This window comes from Clarias gariepinus, chromosome 19 (genome assembly GCF_024256425.1).
Source record: "Clarias gariepinus isolate MV-2021 ecotype Netherlands chromosome 19, CGAR_prim_01v2, whole genome shotgun sequence".
Classification (NCBI taxonomy): Eukaryota; Metazoa; Chordata; class Actinopteri; order Siluriformes; family Clariidae; genus Clarias; species Clarias gariepinus.
In genome coordinates, this window is record NC_071118.1 from 20656320 (window position 1) to 20679343 (window position 23024).

Consider the following 23024-nt stretch of genomic DNA (forward strand, 5'->3'; position numbering starts at 1 on the left):
ATTGATCAGATCCTGGGTGGCACGGTGGTGTAGTGGTTAGCACTGTCGCCTTGCACCTCCAGGGTCTGGGTTCAATTCCTGGCCAGGCTAGATTCTCGTCTCTGTGTGCATGGAGTTTGCATGTTCTCCCCGTGCTTGGTGGGTTTCCTCCGGGTACTCTGGTTTTCTCCCACAGTCCAAAGACATGCACTTTATGCTAAGTGGCGTTCACAAATTGCCAGAGTGTGTGTATGTGTGCGTGCCCTGTGATGGATTGGCACCCTATCAAGGGTGTACCCTGTCTCGTGCCCTAAGCCTCCTGGGATAGGCTCCAGGTCCCCATCACCCTGAATACAGGATAAAGCAGGTGAGTGATCAGATCCTTGTACAATGTCACAAATTTAGCTCTTTTTTTGGTATTAATATTTTTAGTGTTGTAAGTATGAAGTTAAAGTCACAATAAAAATGATGTAATTTTGGGAATGTTGATGAAAATGTACATTTATAAGTATATAATATTTAAATTTTTCTAATAAAATAATACATTTCATATATATATATATATATGAAATGTATTATTTATTAGACATATACTGTATATACACACACACACACACACACACCTCTACTGCTTTAGCCTGTATTCAGGGTCACGGGGACCTGGAGCCTATCCCAGGAGGCTTAGGGCACGAGGCAGGGCACACACACATACACACACTCATTTACAAGGATATATATTCTATGTTTACAATGAAAGTAAAAATTTTTACAAATAGGGATTAACAAATTTGGATGTAATCTCATTGGTGGGGTATATATTATGGAAAGTTAAATGCACTTTTTTTTTTACTTAGTTGGGAACGAACTTTAAGAGCTATGCTTTTTTCAGGTCTATTAAAGAATTCCAAACACATTAGTTATAACAAATACACTTGACATCAACCAAACAATTTGGCCTCCTTTTTACAATTACCTTAAACGATAGATAACATCTCATTAAGTGAATTAGACCATTTGGCATAGCTTTAACAATTGTAAGAAATCCCTTATAAACACCTGAGTAATTTTATTTAAACTAAAATAATGGTAAGGATAAAATTTCCCTTGTGGATCTAGTATATCACAAAGACAATTAATACCTTTATTATGGCAATTCTTAGTAGAGGTTGTAAACGGACAGGAGCAGCACTCTGCTCGTGACGTCTCGTAGCGTTGGACAGTTAAATTTCACGCGCGCATCGATTCCTGCATTCGATTGGCCAACGCTCGCCAAGCCTCTGCGCCTATTGGTAGATCTGCTTGTCATTCTCATTCTGTGACGCACGTTAGTGTGCGTGAAATGCGGCGTCGAGAATGTCCTTCTTCTGCAGACCTTAGAAGTGAGTATGGTTATGTTTCTATTTGAGTTTTCTTTCCAACAACCTTACGCTTCCAAAGCTAACACTATTTATATATTGTGGTATTTGTTATAACATATTATACAATATATAAATAGTGTTACCTTTGGACGCTGCGAGTTATGTTAGTGCTAACTAGCTAGCGTGTTGTGTTTGACAGGAGGCCTGGGATGTCAGTCTAACTGCCTGCACAGAGTGAGAGAGAAGTGTTTTAAACGGGACACGAAGGGTCAGATGTAGCTACGAACTCTCTCTTTTGCCCTTTTTTGTTTGTCAAAACCGTTCTCCATATCTGCTTATGAGAACAGGCAAGCTGTTACTGATGCTTAAAGTCAGTGTGGACTCTATAGAGGTTTATTTCCTGTTTGTAGATGCACCCATTTCTTATTCTCACCTGTTCACATGTGTCTAATGCATTTAATGTTTTTCGGTCCTGTCTAGCAGCCCAATGTTGTTTAAAAAGTACACTGTGGCAATAAGATTTTGTCTGTGAATACTTGTCTGTGTGATAACGAGGGTTTTCTACATATCTCTGGAGAAGTATGTGCTTTCTCTTGTTTTCATTCACTCAGCATCAGTAAGTGCTTTATCCTGTTTTATGTACCCTAAATCTGGACACTTGGACATAGTAGGGGTCCATGCCCACTCGTTAGGGAAGGGAATCAGATTTTGATTTTGTTCCAATTTTAAGATCTTGAACCTTGTATTCGAGACAGCATGGCTTACTTTAAGAAAAGGAAAGTAGACTATGAAAACTGCACCTTCAAAGATGAATATTGACAGATCAATATATGTTTATTCTGCAGGAAGTTTAAAACCAGTTTGTTTAATATGTTTTGAAACCATGGCCATAATCAAAAGCAGTAACGTGAAGCGCCACTGTGAGGTAAAACACTTTAGAGCAAACATATCCACCGCAAACTGAGGGGAGAGCATATAAAAACACCTGAACTGAGAGCCCAGAATGACAGCAACCAGAATCTTTTTTTTTTTTTAAGATTAATTATTGACGGTTGTTGGTATTTCATACAAATACAAGAAAATATATACAAAAGTTTCAATTGTCCACATGTTTACTGAAAATTGACAATAAATATTATTGAAATGCTTTGGAATTTAATTTTTTTTTTTTATTCAGTACTCCTGTTTTATACCTTAGCGTTATTCACCAACTTCACAATTAAATTGTACATAAGTATTTAAGAGAGCTTTCACATCAGGGCCCCGGGATTGTTCCCGACAACATTGGACCCTAAAGTCTGGTTCATTTTGATGAATGAGAATGATACAGCGTACTTGGGCACGGACAGAATTAGATGTAGAAGCCAATCATATCTAGGAATGAAAGCAGATCGCTGTTTAGATGTGGTGTTCTCAGTGTTTTCGGCCTCCTCCAAAATAGTTGTGTGTGTGTTTGTGCAGCACGTTCCAATCTCATCCTCTGCCCTACACAGCCAGAGCAGATAAAGCTGTAAAGCATGTGAGAGGGTTGCTCTTAAAATTTTTTTAGGCATAGCTTGTAGATTAAATTCCTTGTTCTATTTCTCTTGTGTTTAATGGCTGCTCACAAATGAAGTACGCAAGTGTACCTGAGAATGGAGGGCACAGTACAAATCATAAATGTGAAAATGCCCTTAATGTAGCCCATTCCTTATATTAGTTATTTTTTTATTTAAGAAGCAAGCACAGCATTTAAACACTGCAAGTTTAACATTTAACTTAATTAAATGAAACAAAAAGCGGCATTTTTACAGAGCAGCACTTGTCTGCGTTACGTAATTTGCCATTATTATTTCTAAACAAACTTGGCAAATAAATTACTCCTACCACAAGGGATGCTATTATTGGAATAGATTAGAGCGCCACCTGTAGCATTATCAAGAAACAGTGACAGTTTACCACTATGCCTCCAAATGCCTCCGAAGTCTTGAGAACGTGTTGAGAAGTTGTGAGAATGCAGCAGTGTCTGGCTTCTAACTCGCATGTTTTGTGAATAATTAGCTCACATGGAATTTTGAAATGTGTGTAATGAGTGTTTTTTTTAAATATAAATTAGCTCGCAGATTTTGGATAAGAAGGCGGATCAGAGGCTTTATAACTTGCTCAACTTTTGATAATGTAATACTATAAAAAACATGTTCCTGTTGCACTGCTCAGAAGCTCATGAAGCTCGTGATTAACCAGTGCATCCCTATTATAAATGTAATAAATTATAAAAAAAAAAAATCTGGATGTTGTTTTTAAAATAATGTTGAATCTAAACGTTAAGTTTAACGTTAAGTACTGTATTTATGCTTGTATACCTAAAACCAGCAAATATTTCTTTGTCAAAGCAATGTCAATCAGCTTTCTTTTAAACAGTTTTGTTTCTGTAGTAACAAAAAAACAGACGGATTTGTATAGCAGATGATACAGATTTTCATAGTGTTTAGTTATAGGAAATAAATCAAGAATGTTTCGTCTCAGGCCATGACACACCATCATGATATGTTTCGTTTATTATCTATTACACACTAAAAATTTATTCTGGATCTGTTACTTAATCAAGATTGAGTGGAATTCTGGAAAAATCATTAGAGCCTCATGGTAAAAGATGAGCTTGAAGTGACTTGACCGATTTCCAGTAGCCCGGACTGAATCCTAGATTGTAAAATAGTTTTTGTTTAATATCTTCACAGCTTTTAATTGCTGTAATGTTTAAGCATGATCTTAATCAACCCCAGCTTGTTTATCATTTGTTGTCAAGGAAAAATCTCCAAGAACACATGGCATCTCACAAGTCCTGATGTGCAAGTCCCTCTGTGTGTTGAAATCCACATTGTATTGTGTAACTCCAGTAACACTAAGATCTGTTTATTAAACTAAACTGTTTTCTCGTCTCTCAGGCAACTGAAGTGAAGAGCCATGGTCATAAGAAGTATAAAAGCTGATCCTCGATCAGCTGCACTCTTGAGATATTAGGAAAAGGTCGGCTTGGTTTAAAGAGTCGTTGGCTAAGCCAGAATCAGGAAGCCAGGGTCTGGGTGTGAAGCCTTAAAAGAAGGGGGTGGAGCTAAGATGTCAATCAGGCAGGCAGAAGGCGTGTCCATCATGCAGGCTTTAGCCATGACCGTGGCTGAGATACCTGTTTTCCTGTACTCTACGTTTGGGCAGGTACATGTACATTTTATAACACACTTCCATGCATTCTTATCTTATCATAGCACACACACAATCGGCTTTATATCTGATGTTATCAGTATCCCATTATCTGTGCAGTATATATTCTAACTAAGAAACGCAAGCGAATAACTCTTAGCACACTTAGCATGAGAGCAAACCATAACAAATTTATTGTGACAATATTGCCCTGCATCCTAGTTGATATCAGACTTTATTATTTTAACATATACTATGTATACATAAATGGTTTTAATACAGGTCGCTTTTGTATATACTCATAAAAGATACACTTTCAGTTTGGATGTTAATATTATTTCCTGCAAATTGTTAAGAGCTAGAATTTTTTTTGTGAGCCTGCAAAGCGCATCATGTTGGAAGACATTTGCATCAGCTTTGGCACCATTCCAGTAGTTTTTACCATTTAAAAAAAAAAAGTTTTACGTTCGATAATATCAAGTAATAGTATATTTCATGACAAATGTATAGTAGTTCAAAGGGCTCTCTTTTTTTACGCTCTTTAAAGTCACAGTACAGATAGACCACTAATTATGATGTCCATGATCCTAATGCTTCTAATGATTTCTCTCCCCCCTCCCCCCCACAGTCAGTTTTCTCCCAGCTGAGGCTGAGCCCGAGCCTGAAGAAGGTGCTTTTTGCGACAGCACTGGGCTCTGTGGCCCTAGCACTCACAGCGCACCACCTGAAAAGACGCAGCAGGAAGAGAAAGCAGGTAGCGGAGAAGGCGGCGCCGAAGGCGGTAAAGAAAGGTCAGAAACAACATTAAAAAGCGTATACATGTGTACACACTATTAAAAAAAAAAAAAAAGCTTACTGAATTGTGTCAGTACGTTATTAGTGTTACAGGCATTTTAAATAAAGTATCTTATTTAGTGGATAGTGTGGGACTTAGTATAAAAAAAGAATTTAATTGTTTTAAATAAAAATTTTAATGAATGTATGGATACATTTTCTTGTCTTATGTACAGAACTAGGCAGATACTAAATTGAATAGCTTGCCCACTTGTTAAGTAAGAGCAATGTGTGCTACCCAGACATGTGTTTTTTTTTTTAAATCCCATTAATTTCGCTAAAAGTGGCCAAACCTCTGTAATAACGTCTAGCGAGCCTGTTAAGTGCATGAATATGGAATACAGGAAATATTACTAATACAAATTAGTATATGAACCTGTAGCATGTCACATTTGCTACCCTGTTCATGTGTCACATGTACAAGGTGATATCTGAGTCTTTTCTTTAGATAAGTTTCTCTTTCTTTTTTTTGTTTGGTAGCTCCGTTACTGGGGCGACAGATGATGAGCCCGAGTACTCGCAGCAATGACACCATGAGTGGAATCTCCTCACTAGCTGCAAGCAAACACTCGAGCTCTTCACACACATCTGTATGAGAGACACAAACACACACAAAATACAGTTTCTCACCGAAACTTTCCACATGCTTTTTTCTCTGCTATTCTTCTGAGGCTAAATTACATTATCGTCTGCCCGTGTTATTGGCTGTGTATATATTTGTGTTTCTGTTTTCCAGACACGAATCCCTACATCTCCCAACCAATCAGCTGCCGCAGCAACACCGTGGGAGGCGGAGCCTGTGGCTGAGGAGCCAGGGGCATTTGAAGACGCAAATGCAGAAAGCTTGTACCTCATGGGTAACTAATTTTATTGCTGTTTAAGTGAATAGGACATCTGCAGGTAAATTATGCTGCATTGTCTGTTTGTAAAGTTCTTGCTTTCTTCTTGGGCTGATAAGATTTCCTGATATTTGTACATGAGCAATGAAATACATTTCCTACTCATTCCAGTCTTTCAGGTGTCTGCTGAAGAGCTGAGGTCTGAAGCTGGCAAAATTTAAATTTGTGCTTGCTTTGAAAACTCCAGACAAGTGAAACTATACTTAAAACATATTGAAATCCTGTGCATTGAAAGAATCTGAAAAAAGTCGCAGAGGAGAGATGTGCTGAAAGCTATCGATTATTAATGCCAGATAGAATCCAGACAACAGAAACTGAGGAGGAAGAGGAGGCACCAACAGAGGATTTGCCTTAGTCATATTTACCACACGATTAAATTCCATTTTTAACCAGACAATTACACATCAATCTATTAAATATGGTTAAATATTGGGGACGAGCCTAAATTGACGAAGGGGCATTAAAGTTAAACTAGGAACTTTCATAAAATTTCTCGAGAATGAAGAGATAAAACCGATTATCATTAACAGACAACTTTAAGCACAGTATGGTGATGACAAACATATGAGTAATGCAAAGGTTTTAAAGAAGCCTGAACGTCCGTAAAGGATGATCCTGGCCGAGATGGCTCGGAGTTCAATGCAGTCATTTACGTAGACCTTCAGCGAGTGGAAAGCCTGATCCTTGAACTCTGACAAGTTAATCGCTGATTTGTGAGACTTGTCTTTCATTCATGAACACCACTTGCATATTACAGGAACTCGCCTGCGAATTATTGCCACATGCCCAGTACAGTCCTCACTTCTCTCCAAAGCATTGACACATGTTTGGACTATGAAAGGAGTTCCTTGGAGGCCAGCGTTTCAGACATGAAGCATCATGGTTTTGGCGTACTGAAAAACTTTTTTTTTTTGTGGTCTGAGGGTGTATTTATTAGACTTGGACAGTATGGAGAAATAATTTTTTCTTTGTATAAATAGATAGAGAATTTTAAAAATGGTCGCACAAGTGTTGGCTATCAAGAAGGAGCTGTCCATGTCCACGGCTGATGACAACATTGCATCCTCCCTATAGTCCTGATCTCGCTCCGTCAGATTTCCACTGTTTTATCCCCTGAAAGCAGTTTTACGAGGAGCAAGATTCACTTTTAATGAACAATCTGTAAATTTGTGGTTTACAGCTCAGCCTATAACATTTGTAATGAGGGAATACAAAAGCTCGTTGACAGATGGACAAAGTGTATTGAAAGATTAGGCTTTTTTTTATTATTCAAATAAATTCTACAGCCAGAGTGCAGATAATTATTGACTTAACCTCATAATTTATTTAAATTAGACAGATATCACTCAAATGTCTGAAATTGAAAGTTAAATATTGTAACACCTAACCACTAGAGGGAGTCAGAGCCATTCTGGCATCACTTTTCATATTTCATTTTATTTTCAAGTGGCTGGTGATTAAGCCTGGCTTTTCCCTGTAGGTATGGAGCTGTTTGAGGAAGCGTTACAGAAATGGGAGCAAGCGCTGAACGTCAGACACCAGACTCCGTCCAACTCCTCTGTTGCTAACAGCCTTGCTCGACAGGGGGCAGCACCCACGGTAAAATACATTTGTCTTACCATTACCTGGTTTTAACTACGTTATATGAATATGTTTAATGCAGAGTTGAGGTTTTGGCTAGAAAACTTTCAACTGGCATGTATCAGCTTGCTAACAAAGTAGCAAAGCTACTGAAGTAACTGAAATGTTAAATTTTTGAAATGTTATGTTTTTTTTTACTGCTTTTGTTTATCTGCCTTTTGGAAAGCAATGGTTAATATGTAGAAATAGTAATCTAATCAGATAATTTAAACTAGTGTTTAGAAAACTTTTCATATCGTGTACAGTAATCAAGAATCCATAATATTTGATTTTGTATAATGGTAGTGTGAAACTGATTAAGTAAATGTGTGTGTGTGTGTGTGTGTGTATGTATATATGGTGTGATCATAACAGCCAGAAGCTCATACTCCAAAATTCGCCGAAAAGCTGGAGTCCCTTCTGCACCGGGCTTATCATTTGCAAGAAGATTTTGGCAGCACAATACCAGCAGAGAGCCTGCTAGCTGACCTTGGTAATAACACACACACACACACACACACACAAAATACATAACTCGTTTATTTTCACAATTAATAGTTTTGTTGTAATCTTTATATTTTAATCTTCAGGTGTTTACTGTATATTGTGTGTGTGTGTGTGATGCAGAAAGTGAAGGCACCTTAATTCTGCCCCTTGTGAAAAGCTCCAACAGGCTTCAGGAGGTTGACGCCATGACCATCACCTCAGACGACTCCTTTTTCTCTGCAGCTGAGGTTCAGATAAACTCACACACGCGAACATGCACACCCTTTCCTGTGCAAACCCCCTACACGCTGTGGTTTTTCTTATAATAATAATTCTGGACGTCATAAAAGTATAGTAACTTATATAATTGACGAAGATGACAAGATAGTTTTTCCAAAACAAACAGTCCAGTGAAAATCCCTGAGACCAGCATTTTTTAAAAATCTATTTAGTTAATCAAGTCAGTTATAGTGATTATTTTGTGTAACGATTCGTGAATGACTCCAATATCGATAATTTTTTTTTTTATATTTATACATTTATAATTGAGATGAACCAGTCTATAGGCCACTGATCAGAATTTACCAGTTTCAGTTTGGTCGGCTAAGATCGGTGATCGGCCAATCAACCTTAGATATAAACGATTCTGCAGTGGGTAGAGAAGCTTCTGAGTGACGCAACAGAAACTTTTTATAGAGTTACATAAATTTCATATGTATATACTCAGCAAAATAAGAAACGTCCTCTGACTTTTAACTGTTTTTACTTTCAGTAAACTTAATGTGTAAATATTTGTATGAACACTAAAAGAGTCAACACCATAAGACATAAAAAAGTTTCACAATGTGTCCCTGAATGAAGGGAGGCTCAAAATCAAAAGTACCAGTCAGTATCTGGTGTGGCCACCAGCTGCTTGAAGTACTGCAGTGCATCTCCTCCTCATGGACTGCCTATTGCGGACAGTCTGAGCACTGATGGAGGGATTGTGTGTTCCTGGTGTGACTCGGGCAGTTGTTGTGGCCATCCTGTACCTGTCACGCAGGTGTGATATTCGGATGTACCGATCCTGTGCAGGTGTTGTTACACGTGGTCTTCCAATGTGAGGATGATTAGCTGTCCTTCCTGTCTCCCTGTAGCGCTTTCTTAGGCGTCTCACAGTGCGGACATGGCAATTTATTGCCCTAGCCACATCAGCAGTCCTCATGCCTCCCTGCAGCATGCCTAATGCACGTTCACGCAGATGAGCAGGGACCCTGGGCATCTTTCTTTGGGTGTTTTTCAAAGTCGGTAGACAAGTCTCCTTAGTGTCCTGCGTTTTTAGAACTGTGACCTTAAATGCCTACTTTCTGTAAGCTGTTAAGGTCTTAACGACCATTCCACAGGTGCATGTTGATTAATTGATTATGGTAAATTGAACATGCATGTAAAACATTGTTTAAACCCTTTACAATGAAGATCTGTAAAGTTATTTGGATTTTTACAACATTATTGTTGAAATACACAGTCCTGAAAAAGGGACGTTTCTTTTTTTTGCTGAGTATATAGATATATACTAAATTGTGCGTCCTAAAAGCCTTGATTAACCTTTTTCTCCGAACCCTGTGAGCGAATTAGTCTCAAACCCCCTCATTACACCACAAGCACAAATTAACCGCACGTGCCCATGTAAGAAGCCACAGAAGGCCCCCCCTTAAGGAGGTCAGACGTCACTGTTTCTTTATAATCCTACAGGAGACACACTGAACCATTTACACATGTTTATCCCATGTGGTTGAACTGAATTATTGGCAATGTTTGTTTAGAAATAATAATCATGGCAGAGGACAGAGAAATGTGTTGCGCAGTTTAATGTTAAACTCTTGTATTTGAAGTTAGTGTGTATTGTTTAAATGCTGCCCTTGGTTTTTAAGTGAGAAAACTGTTATAAGAAATGCGCTACATTTAAAATCATTAACCTTTCTTTGAAAAAAAAAATAGGATTAAACAAATTGGGATATTTATAAAATCGTGATACTTATAGAATCGCAATTTTAATTGAATCGGCATCTAGGTATAAAGATGGGTGCCTACATAACCGGTACGTAACCGTATCAAAAAGAAAACGGCCATAAGAAGGATCATCACCCTCACCGTACATGAAAAATTATTTCCCAACTGAGAAATTTCATGCAAACGCGAGTTGGAAAGCTCTAATAATACAAATCCAACTAATCTAGTAACATACTGTAAGTGTCCATGTCCTTTTCATATTCCAAATTAAAAGCACAACTCCTAAAGTGTGGCTGTATTTCACACTCTGTGACAAATGTCTTTAAACAATTGCATATAAAGAGGGAAACATCAAACCTAATGGAACATTCGAGGACACACGGGATAAAGTTAAAAGCAGAGGGATGCACTGTGTTTAACACTTTGAGGACATCAACAGGCATTGTGGGTTTCCCCGTCCCCAGTCAGACCAACCCTAGCAATGTCCACAAACATATTATTACAAAAGAAATGCTAATATTTAAAGCTGGTCGGTGTTAATGTTCAATCACATGAGTAAACCGTTTCCGGATTTTATGTTGTTTTCACTGTTTCATGACAAGCTGGAAAAAGTAATTTAACAGAAATTCGTACAAATGTTTTTAGATTCAAATAATTTCAAATGACTCAAATTTTCCAAAGTGACTACTAATCACAAAAACTAAATCTAAGACACTAAGTCTGTGTGTCTCCCTGTGCTGTAGCTGTTCGACACGTTCACGTCCGATGAGGTGTATCAGACGCTAAAGCCTGCGGCTCTGTATGAAGAGGCGCTGAGTTTAGTGAGAGAAGGCAAAGTGGAATGCAGATCACTCAGGTACTACACGCTAAACAGTACACATTAGCAGACTAAACTCACATTCTTTCTCTCTGTCTCTTTTTGTTTCTCTCCGCATGATAAAAGTGCAGCTCTAGACTGTACTTCATTTAGTTAAAATGTTAAGTGAGTGTGTGTAAATATTTGTATGCTTTTCAGAACAGAGTTGCTGGAGTGTTACAGTGATCAGGACTTCCTCGCTAAGCTGCACTGTGTCCGTCAGGCTTTCCACGTCAGTACACACGCTCGCGCACACACGCTCGCACACAAAAGCCTATTTTGATCTCTTCTGTTTTTTTTCTTTTTTGTGGTTTCCTCTTGTTCTCTTCCTTTCATGCTTCACTTACTCTGTCGTATGTTTTTTGTAGTCTGTAGGTTTTATTGTGTGTGTGTGTGTGTGTGTGTGTGTGTGCGTAGGTGTTACTGATCGATGAGACTCATAAGACTTTCTTCATGGAAACGGGCAAACAGATGATCACCGGACTCTTGAACAAAGCCAACAAGGTAATATCAGTGGCCGTGCCTTATTTAAGCATTTCCCCTCCTACAAATTATTTCTAAAACCACAAAGATATGTCTTAAAAATAATCCCGAACATGTACTGTAAGCCATTGTAGTCGGATGTGCACAATAGTGGGCTCATCGCCTTCACCCATCACATCCAACTTGGTAAAACGGAATTAATATTAATAACTTGGTGTGCAATTAGTCAGGGAAAGCACTTAGACTCATTATAGTGCTCATTCACATTTCCTTTAGAATTGATAAAGTATCTATCTATCGATAAAATAATAGATAGACAGATATATCTATCTACCTATCATTATTATAGGTACAAAAATATTAGTTAATTTCAGTAAGGCAGTATAATTTAAGTAGTAACAGCAGGTTCACTCAGGGCAAATAATAAACAGAAATGTGGGATTAGAATAATAACCACAGCACCATAATTAGTGGTAAACATCATCATATCATAGTTCTTTTTTTAATAATGTGTTCTTTTTAGACAATCCTACTTGGTGCATATTCTGTCCTGGAAAGTTCCTTTATCTAGTCAGATTAAGAAACAATCAAGATGGAGTAATGTTGAAGAAAATGAGACTTATTATCTAAGGAGCATTTCAGCTAGATAATTAAAATACATACTTTAAGGCAGTGGTCCCCAACCCCCGGGCCACGGACATGTACCAGTCTGTGGATCAAATGTTACCGGGCCGCACAATAAATAATTAAATATTTCAGTTTTATGTATTATCTGAGTCTGAACGATATTTTATTTTGAAAAACCTTTTATTTTGAGAAATGACCGGATTCTCTTGGTTATGTCTTCCGCGCCATTACGATAGCCGCTGCAAAGATTTTTCTCAGAAAGGAGAGAACCACTGCTCTAAAGGACCTCTGAGGCTTACAGTACAAGCTATACTTGATTTCTTCATATTAACAGAAATTAAATTATACAGATTAATTCAAGAAGTGGGAACAAATGTTCTACTGAGACATCCTGAAAAGTGCCTAAAGATACAATGTGAAGTATTGGTTGTTTATGTAACTTCATTTCCACTCTCGTCTGTTTCAACCACTCAGCATTCACTATAGCCAGTATACTAATCAACGGCCTGATCATTTTTTATCATCTGCACCTGTTTCTCACTAGTTTATGCCTAAAGTAAGATGGTTTTATGCTTGAATGATTTATAGGTCACTATGGGGCTTAACAGTCAAAAAACATTCTTCTGAAATTGGTCAGGTGCAGGAACTGGACCGAAAATGAAAGCTAAAAAAGTCTTTCAAGAATCTTAGAGAACTATTCCTTAAGACTACACAAAAAAAGTCGATCTCTTTGGAAGCAAAATCTGAATAAATGAGGGGTGAAACAAGACTTTTGCACAGTACAGTATTGTACGTGACTGCTTATGTTTGTGTGTGCGTGTGTAGAGTCCAAAGGCATTTTTGGAGAGCTACCAGGACATGTTGCTGTATACTCAACGAGAGGAGACATGGCCAACCACTCAGATGGAACTGGAAGGACGAGGGGTGGGTCTGTCTGTCTGTCTGTCTCTTTCTCTCTTTCTCTCTCTCTCTCTCTCTTTCTCACTCTTACACACCTTTTTTCCCCTCTCTCTGTAGTATGCTTAGTTTCCATATTCATGCCTATATGTCTGCTTGTCTCAGTTAATTGAAGCATGTGCTTTTGTTAAAAATAACTGAAGTGACTAAAATAACAAAAAATAACAGATGACTATAAATGAATATTCTTCTATGTGGGTCAATGACGTGACGCCCCCTTTTTCTGTCCGGGTTAATTTTGTTTTGCAGAAAAAACTAAAAAATACATAAAAATTTCTCATCTACTTGTTATACCTTCTTTACCTACTAAACCATTCTAACTTCTACAAATTTTTAAGTTTTTCATCATTTTTCTGCTATCCGAAGTGCCAAAACACCATATGGGGCGACCGTCCGGCCTTGACTTTAGTTAGGACAACTGGTTTAAAAACACTTTAAATCAACTTAAATATATCTCTTTTCCTAGTTGGCATAATTTTAAACATGTTTTACATCCATTGACAAAACTATAAAGCATTTGCACATATATTTCTATCATAATATACAAACGAATGTTGTCCAAATTATGTTGATTCTATCCATTTCATCCGGGGCGACCATCAACAAACCACAATTTTGGGACCTTTATTTTAAAAAACATCTCAAGGATGGGATACTGCATCAGCCAGACACAAGTGAAGACCCCTGGAAACAACTGTATAGTAAATCAGTCTCTCTCATATAGTAAGAAAAAGCTGTTTTTTAACGGCTGTGATGTCGTAGTCACTTTTGGTCATCATGTGGGGCGACCACCCCAAAACTGTGAATTATAATTTTTTTCCGCAAATCTATATTTTGATGATAAATTTGATAGTGCTTTGTCACTAGAAGAAGTTAGTTTGGTTTCTGAGGCTAACTGTTAGCCTGTTATACTTGAGTAAACTTGAAAACATCATATGGGGCGACAGAGTATCATGTGGGGCGACTACTGCTAAATGTTTTAAATGATAGATATATGTCCTATATTTGTAGTTTTCATATTCTATACATCAATTATATACATAGAGTTAATTGTTTAAGTATAATTATTTGTATATTTTATCTTTTTTTTCTAAATTCAGCCTTTTATAGGGATAAACATTTATTTTAACTGGATAATGAAGGAGACTCTAATATTATAGAATAAACTTGTGAAATAATGGTTTTCATAAAATGAAAGGGCACTAAAGTTTATCTTTCTTCATCAGTTTATCTACTTACTGATATGAGTTCAACTAGTCTTAATGATACATAAAAATGTGAATTCTGAGATATATTACGGACGCCCCAGATGACTTTTTTAAGGCTTTTTTTTTTTTTAAAGTCTTATCCGTCAATGACCCATGTACTTTTTTCGGTCTGTGAGTACCCCTTAAATCTATTGCTCGCATTAGTACCTAGTTATAAGTTGTATGTGGCTTATTGTAATCTCTGGCATTTGACTTCTGCACAGGTGATCTGTATGAACTTCTTCGACATCGTGTTGGACTTCATCCTCATGGATGCCTTTGAGGACCTGGAGAACCCGCCCACCTCTGTAGTCGCTGTCTTGCGCAACAGATGGCTCTCGGACAGTTTTAAAGAGACGGTAATTTCATTCTTGCAAACTGTTAAAAGTTTTTTGCCTTACACAGTTGTGCTTGTTTCTGAAGCTTAACCACAGTAACCAACCAGAATAATGTTTAAGTCAGCAGGGAAAAGGCCAGTGTTTCAGAAGGGAGTGATGTAGGTTTTTGCTGGGGTCTACTTGATTAAAATTTTAAGCATAATTACAAGGTTGAGTCAAAAATATCCAGACTCTGGCTGTAGAATTCATTTTAATTAACTTGTAGATTTTTTTTGTGGTAATCTCCTTGCTTTTCAATATACTTACCATCAACAAGCTTTCATATTCCTTTATCAAAAAATTTTGTAGTCTGAGCTGCGAGCCACAACTGTACTGCTTCATTGTCAGAAGTCAATATTCGTCCTCTGAGGGGCTGCTTTCAGGGACAAAACAGGTGAAAGTCAGATGGAGCAAAGCTTATAGGGAGGATGCTTTGACACCTCAAAACGAAGATTTTGCAGAGTGTCGACAGTGTGGGCAGAAGTGTGCTGACGTGCATCGTCTTGCAAGATCGCAACACCCATCGATATCAGTCCTTTGTGCTTCATCAAGCTTCAGCTCTTCAATAAGCACTGTAACAAACACCGTTGAACATTTTTTCTGACAATGTTCTAGTACTGTCCCTTGGGAATCCCAGAAAACTGGGATTTAAGCAGTTCCAGCTAATGATGACTTTTGAACTTTTTCTTGGTCAGCTGATTGAGGATGTTTCCGTTCCATACTTTACCATTTATTCTTAGGATCATAGTGATGAATCCATGTCTCGTTACAGTAATGATTCTCTTTAAGAAACTTTCACCTTTCTTAAACTATCGGTTAAAATTTTGTTTGCAGTTATCCAAACACTTCTGATTATGCTCCTCTGTGAGTTTTTTGGGCACCAGGTACACCCAGAGACCTGAATTACTGCACTCTGCTCTTCTTTTGTGCAAATCACAAGTGCGGCATCACCGCAGTTACAAATGAAGTGATTTAACACGTTCAAACCTGCACAGCAGTGACCGGGGAGACAGTAGCCTTGAAAAGAAAGTGCTGATAAGACAGGAATTTTAATATAACAAATGCAGAGCATTTTCGACTCGGGCCTCTTAAAAGATGTCCAGATTTAGGCATTACTTTGGTTGCAAATCCATTTATGCATTTGAGACAATATGCAGGATTTATCTGTTAAGATATAACATCATCACCCTATACCTTACTTAAGGAGACCATCTTCTAAGCCTGTCCCCTGTTAGGAGTTTAATCAGTCAATATACTTAATAAGCAAATATTCTTTTCATCTTGAAAACTACAGTATATGTATTTATATGCATATGTATCCAGTGCATATAGTTTCATGACTGTATTTTCTGCATTATGTGATATTCTGTCTGCCACTGAGGTCATGTTACTAAAAAAAACTCCTATGCCGCTTGTCTCTCAGGCTCTAGCTACAGCGTGCTGGTCTGTGCTGAAAGCCAAAAGAAGATTACTGATGGTAAGTTTTTGTAAACTGACAAAGAATTGTCCTCAGGTTCCATACATGTTTATTTGTAATCTTGCTGTTGTCTGCTCACAAAAATAAATAAAAAAATCTGGTATCAATATACCTTTATTGTTAACATTAAAGCTGTTGAGCTTTGCATAAATGTATGTAAAATAAATATGTACCACTTTGTATTAAACTTATTAAGCTAATTATTAAATCTGGAGAGCTTCCAGACGTTTACTGTACCACACTCACAGGCTAATTAAAAAAGCAAATAAATTGAGAAAGATAGATTAAAAAAAAGATAAATCAATTAATATTTAACACTTGGTACTTTGTTTAGGTTCCAGATGGGTTCATATCTCATTTCTATGCCATCTCGGAGCATGTGAGTCCTGTTCTGGCGTTTGGCTTCCTGGGTCCCAGACAGAATCTGACTGAAGTGTGCAATATCTTCAAGGTAGGATCAAGTCCGTCACTGATGTTTTTGTGCAACTGAAAAACCTTTCACCTTATCTTTGGGGTATCTTTGGGATATCTTTTAAAATGTCACAGCAGTCCGTGGCTATTGGTCAAGGGGAAAGAACCCGTCCTGCCCTTGGGGTGTATGAGAAGGCATGTTGTCTTGCGAATACTCCAGAGGGAATATGCTCCTTGCAGTGCTATCTAATCGTGGATGTTTGTAAGATCATGTATGTGGACAAGAGCAGCTAAACCCCTACCTCCCTGTGTGTTATACTGCCCCGTGAGACGGTCTGATCAGCAGTTTTAATCAATGTGTTTTGCTAGCTTCATGTGACAAAAATTTGAAACGACGAAAGTCTTTTCAGATACTTCAGTGATCTTGTATTTCATGGATGCTTCTTTTTTTATTTCACTCCACAGTTTTTTCATTGGTCTTCTGGTCACTGAACCATTTTTTGTGATTTGAATATGTTTTTGATCTTATCTTATTATATTCTGGTGCAAGATCCAACCATGACCAAATGGAAATGGAAAAGCTGCCATATTTAAAATTGCATACTTTGAGTCCTACTGGAATTCCAGTATCCTTGAAAGAAAAGAAGTCCCACAACTGTGTTTGTTGCCAATGCGATTTATTTCTTTATTTATACCACTGAACCTACAGTCAAGTGTGAAAGTTACTTTCCTCTCATTTAGTTCTGTTTTTGTTTACTACTAATAAAAAAATATCTGTCTGAGTATTAGTAATACAACCTCAGATAAACAACAATTTGTACCTTTTTTTCACTGTTATTATTTATTTAACAAAAATGAAGGCCAAAAAACATGTTGGAAATACCAAGTACTACCTTACTGCTAACACAGGATTTAGAGGATAAATTGTATGCAGGTGCTACTAATCCTCAGCTCTTGATTAACTAACGTTAGCAGGTGTGCATACTTAGGAAAGCAGATAAAAGCAGAAGTTTTGGCATTTTGCTGGTCTGGAGAATTTAGCAGTAAGTTAACACAATGCCAAGATCGAAAGACATAAGTGATTTTAAAGAAGCAATTGTTGCCGTACATCAATCTGAAAAGAGTGATTGAATCTTTTGCAATAGTTTGGAGTGCAAAGTTGTACAGTGAGAGATTATTCAGCATTTAAAGACCGTTGCCAGGAGTGGTCATCGGAACACATTCACCCCAATTTTGGACCATGCAATGCTCAGAGAAATAGAAAAAGAGTAAAAGCTACATCTCAGACCCTTCAGGCCTCACTGAGCATTTTTAAATGTTGAAGTCCATGACAGCACAATTTAAAAAGATTCAACTAGGTTGGCTTTTTTTTTTGTTTTGTTTTTTTGTAAGTGTTGCCAGAACATATAAGCATGACTAGGGTTTGCAAAACTGCAGCTGAACCAAACCACAAGGCTTTTGGAACAATGCCCTATGGACAGAAAGTGCAAAACCAAACAGCGTTTCAGCAGAAACGCATCATACCCGCTGTCAAGCATGGCACTGGATGGGTGATGATTTGAGCTTGTTTTTGCAGTAACTCAGTCAACCATGACCTTCTCTGTATACCTGAGTATTGTAGAGGCAAATGTGAGTCTATCTGTCTGACAGCTAAAGCTGGGTCGAAATTGGGTCATGCAACAGGACAATGATCTGAAGCACACACAATGTAAATAAATATACATTGAAAGTTGCACATGTGCACAAGTAAATAAAAGAGGGGGCACTAATTTTACAAAAGACTGTAGATTCAGTCATGTCCAGAGAACTTCAGGCAATTTTGGCATGCCTACTATATAATTTGAAGGCATGGTGATGCTGTCTAATTGTAGATTTGGGGATTTGGAGACTCTGAAATGCTACTATCTTCTACAAGTCTCCAATCAGAATCTTTGGAAAAATCTTGCCTCTCTAACCTTTCACTCAATTTTTTATTCATAATTTTGCATGTTTAATTAAAAAAAACTGGAAACCATTTTTTGCGTCCAGGTTCATTTGTGTATTCTTTGTAATGTTGTCTTATATTTTGAAACCGGAAGTGATGTATGACTGCTTATGAGTAAAACTATTTAAATATACATTGAAAGTTTCATCAGTTGCATTTTTAAATATTTTGGTATGGGTTTAATATTAGTATTCATATTCATTAAGGTTTTGATTCGTTTCATTATAACTGCTAATATATGCTTGTCCCAAACATCTTGTTGGATATAAAACTGGTTTATCTTTTATAATGCTCAATAATGCTTATTCTTCTCCTATGTTTTAACAGCAACAAATTGTGCAGTACTTGAAGGACATGTTTGACCACGACAAAGTGCGCTTCACATCAACTCAGTCGCTAGCTGAAGATATTTTGAGTTTGTCTCACAGACGCACCGACATCCTGCTGGGCTACCTGGGCATCGACAGTCTGCCGGAAGCTAACGGGGCACTGCCTGCTAGCACAGACGAACAAGATTGATGATACTACACATGGAAGTTTCTGTAAAAGACACATATAGAACATTTTTAATTCGAGATCCAGAGGCTCATCTATGTTTATTATGATTAGGTGACTGAAATATAAATAACCCCAGCAGAACCGAGCATAATGGACCCGTGGCATTTTCAAGAACAGATTCAGTCTTATTGTGTCTCTTAGGAAATCGGCACTCGGTCTGGATTCTGTGACTCAAATAGCGGTTGGTAGTACCTCCTTGTTTCGTTGCTGCGCCAGGCAGATTGGATCGATCCACAACTTGCCGCACGACTAAGTGGAGTTTCTGAAGATTAATGTTTCTGTAGGAGCCTGATTGACAAAAACGTGTAAATGAAATGACGTCCAGATCTACAATGTACAGTTGAACATGTTCACATCTCTGCAGGATGTTCTGTAGTGTCTCTGTTGGCTTGACTTAAATATTCCATTCGAAATTTTAGATCATGACTGTAAATGCCAACTTGGGTCACATTTATCTGACAGAAGGGTGGAATATTAAGAATTCATCTGTCATATCTCCATGTATCTCCTTCGACATGATTCAGGTACACAGTCTGGATACATCACAGAGAATCGCTGCTTTTTTTCAATCTTATTTAATCCCACCACCAGCACCACTGAAGAAACATGATCTAAAACACCACTGATTCCAAAATAACACTAAACTATTTTAGGTATTCTAGGTTGTGTTCGCTGCTGGGGTACATATATGGGGATATTTTTTTTGGTGTATGCCTATCTTGTAAGAAAAAGTAGTGGAATGCATAGAATGTATGCATATGTACTGTACAGCGCGTATTTATACTGTATGTACTCCCGAAAGTCGGAGGCGTATTGTGGGCCAGCCAGATTGAGATTTTAAGCAGGTGGGTATTATGCTCAAGATCAGCAGTGTAATTTGTGTAATTGTAACTTGTGGACAGGTTATAATTATCATTCAGGACAGTTAAACGGGTATTTGGGCCACTGGAGAATGTCAAGTGTGTTGGTTAACACTTGGTTCCATTTAAAGTCCATTTAAAAATTATAATAAATTCCCAATATATATAGTTATACGTCAGTTCAGTTATGTTAGGGTAATGTTTCCCCAATCCTGCTCGTATAATTCCCAGTGTACTGCTGATTTACTTTTTTTGTGTTCATTTGCTGCTTTTTTTAACTACTGCAGGATAAATATACATACCATACGAGTTACAATGCTATTTTTAACTCGACCTTATCAACATTAATTTTTTTAATGACTCATGACATGTGTATTCGTTATGTTGCACAATTGGAGGAGTGTGCGCTGGCAAATTTTTCCTGCTGCAGCAGTTTCCTTAAGTATTTTCCACATTTTTTACAAGTCCTTGGCTTTTATGAGGACTGCTTCATAAAGAGGTGTTTAATGATGTAATGAAGCTACGTATGCTATTGTGGATATAGAGGAGTCTCGTTGAATTTAAGCTTAAAATATAGTACAGATAGGAAAGTGCGGATGTTTTGGAGGAAACGAAGGTGGGATGTTGATAGTGGTGTGTTAAAAACAGCTGAAATGATTCTTTTTATTATTAGGAAAACTTTACTTTATTTACTGTTTATGCACTTTACCGTTTAAACAGTTAGGACAAATCCGACAATAACTATCAAAAATTTTGATTAGTAAAATAGGGCTTTTATTTTTAAGGTGTATTTACATTCTTGGAAGTTGAATGCTGAAGGCAAAATAATGTAGTAAAGTGCCAAAACCATAATTGGCCAACATTTACAAGTAAAAAGGAATTTATTTAGTACACACCTAATAAGTGATCACTATTCAAAGTTGCATCATTTGTGCCTGTGTTCTGTAAGATTTTTTTACTATATCTGTTCATTTTGTTTGTGTTTGTATATGGAAAAACCTTCATGTAAGAGATTTTGACAATTTCTGCTCAAGTTCTAAAAAATATACAGACTTGTAAAATACTATTTAAAATTCTTAAGCCACACCTGATTTCTTCTAAGCCGTTGTCACACATACATTAAAGTAAAAAAGTTTTTTCAACTATCCCAGGTGGAAAGCAGGGATCAAAGTGCAGTGTCACCCATGATATGGCATCCTTGGAGCAGACAAGCTAAAGGGCCTTGCTTATGGGCCCAACAGTGGCAACTTGTTCCACCAAACTTTTGATCAGAAGCCCCGAGCTATAACTCACTGAGCTAACACTGCCCTAGTTACGTATGTTAATTAAATACATGGGAACAAATGTTTTACAGTGACGGGCTGCAAAGTGCCTAAAGATGCAATTTAAAAATTTGGTTGTTCATGTAACAACCTTGACAGCAACCTCATTTACCCTCTCGTCTCGTCTAACCACTCAGCATTCAGCCTTACCACTATACTAATTACTGACCTGATTAACTTGTTCCTACCTAAGGTTAGGTATATTTTTAATGCTTAATTAATTTATAGGTCACTGTGTGGCTTAACAAAAAAAAACATTCCTCTGAAACTGTTCAAGTAAAGAAACCGGACTGAAAATTAAAGCAAAAAAAGTCTTTCAATAAACCTGGAGAACTATTTTTCAAGACTACATTAAAATGCAGAAAAGTCTGGTGTTTTGGAAGCCAAATATGAAGCAATAAGTTGTGGCTCAAGACTTTTGCGCAGAACTACAGTAGATATGAACTAAACTGTTTCACTTTTCCATGTTACTCAACCAGAATTCAATTTATTTATCCTAAAAGTAAAATGAAATTAAGAAAATTGATTTGAAACATTTAATCCCAACTGTCGCATCCACAGGGCTTTCCAAAGTGTATATCAATTATCCGCGGTTCACACTAGCAAGCGACAATTCTCTCGGGTTACTTGTATAGTAGTTTGTCTCTTGTGAGCAAAGGCTTGTGCATGTGTCCTGCCTTTCTTTGTATTTTTTAAGAAAGAAATACTATTCAAAATCTTGATGTGAAGCTACAGCCCAATGTATGATTTGCACACACACACCGCTTTTTTCTGTTTAGAATGTCTCAGTTTAATGTGTTATGTGCTATGCTTCATACCTTTTTTTTTTGTAAGAATAGCTATGTAACTATGTATAGTCACCAGAGGCACAAACAATAGCTGATTATTGCTTTCAAGATTTTATTTTTCTACATTATATTTCTGTAAAATTATATGGGAACATATCGGTATAGTATCAAACAAATGTTTGGACAGACCTTCTAATTGAATGCTTTTGTTTAGTGATTTATTTTCTACATTCTTAAAACTAGAATAATGCAAAAAATATGGAAAAACATCAGACTTCTATGAGGACGATCCCAGGGAAGCAAGGCCAAAATCTACCTCTGCTACATAGGAATTCATTTACCAGAGAGTTACCAGCCTCAAAAATCACCAGTTTGTAGCACCTCAGATTAGAGCCATTATTTAGGCTTTACAGAGCATAAATAGCAGACACATCTCACTATCAACTGTTCAAATGAGATTATTGCAATTTTTTGGATGTCTTCATTGTTTTATAGTGTAGAAAGAAATACAAATCAGAAATGAGCATGTAATTTGAAGGTGTGTCCAAACTTTTGACTGGTTGTATATGTATATCTATAATTTATGTTCTATCAGACAGTAAATTTGAACTGATCATTACGGAACCCCTCTTGTGACATTGAGGGAAAAGTAAAATAATTTGTGGCCATGACTTACAAATGTGTGGCAACAGGATATTATGTTGTGGCCGTGACTTACTACGTCCTGGGAACAAA

The 23024-nt window shown here is 37.2% G+C and overlaps 1 protein-coding gene across 2 annotated transcripts; it reads left to right on the forward strand.

Annotated features, from left to right (window-relative positions):
• The first annotated feature begins 281 nt into the window (after positions 1–281).
• On the forward strand, positions 282–22324 carry miga2 (mitoguardin 2). Of its 2 annotated transcripts, none has more exons than XM_053478653.1 (16): positions 282–346; positions 4262–4529; positions 5143–5305; positions 5829–5938; positions 6085–6205; positions 7728–7846; positions 8243–8360; positions 8495–8601; positions 11086–11198; positions 11358–11430; positions 11616–11702; positions 13134–13232; positions 14737–14871; positions 16313–16366; positions 16701–16817; positions 19089–22324. In XM_053478653.1, the coding sequence occupies exons 2-16, from the start codon at positions 4434–4436 to the stop codon at positions 19278–19280; spliced, it is 1704 nt and encodes a 567-aa protein (XP_053334628.1). In that variant the 5' UTR covers positions 282–346; positions 4262–4433; the 3' UTR covers positions 19281–22324. The 2 variants fall into 2 exon arrangements, with proteins under 2 accessions (XP_053334628.1, XP_053334629.1); XM_053478654.1 differs by lacking the exon at positions 282–346 and adding an exon at positions 1303–1358.
• Positions 22325–23024: the final 700 nt, after the last annotated feature.

What these genes read in the sequence shown, in the direction of transcription:
- miga2 (XM_053478653.1), top strand. Translation starts at nt 4,434, where the DNA reads ATGTCAATCAGGCAGGCAGAAGGCGTGTCCATCATGCAGGCTTTAGCC. An exon ending in CCTTTTTCTCTGCAGCTGAG is followed by an intron (nt 8,602 to 11,085) that starts GTTCAGATAAAC and finishes CCTGTGCTGTAG; the next exon opens with CTGTTCGACACGTTCACGTC. An exon ending in TGGAACTGGAAGGACGAGGG is followed by an intron (nt 13,233 to 14,736) that starts GTGGGTCTGTCT and finishes ACTTCTGCACAG; the next exon opens with GTGATCTGTATGAACTTCTT.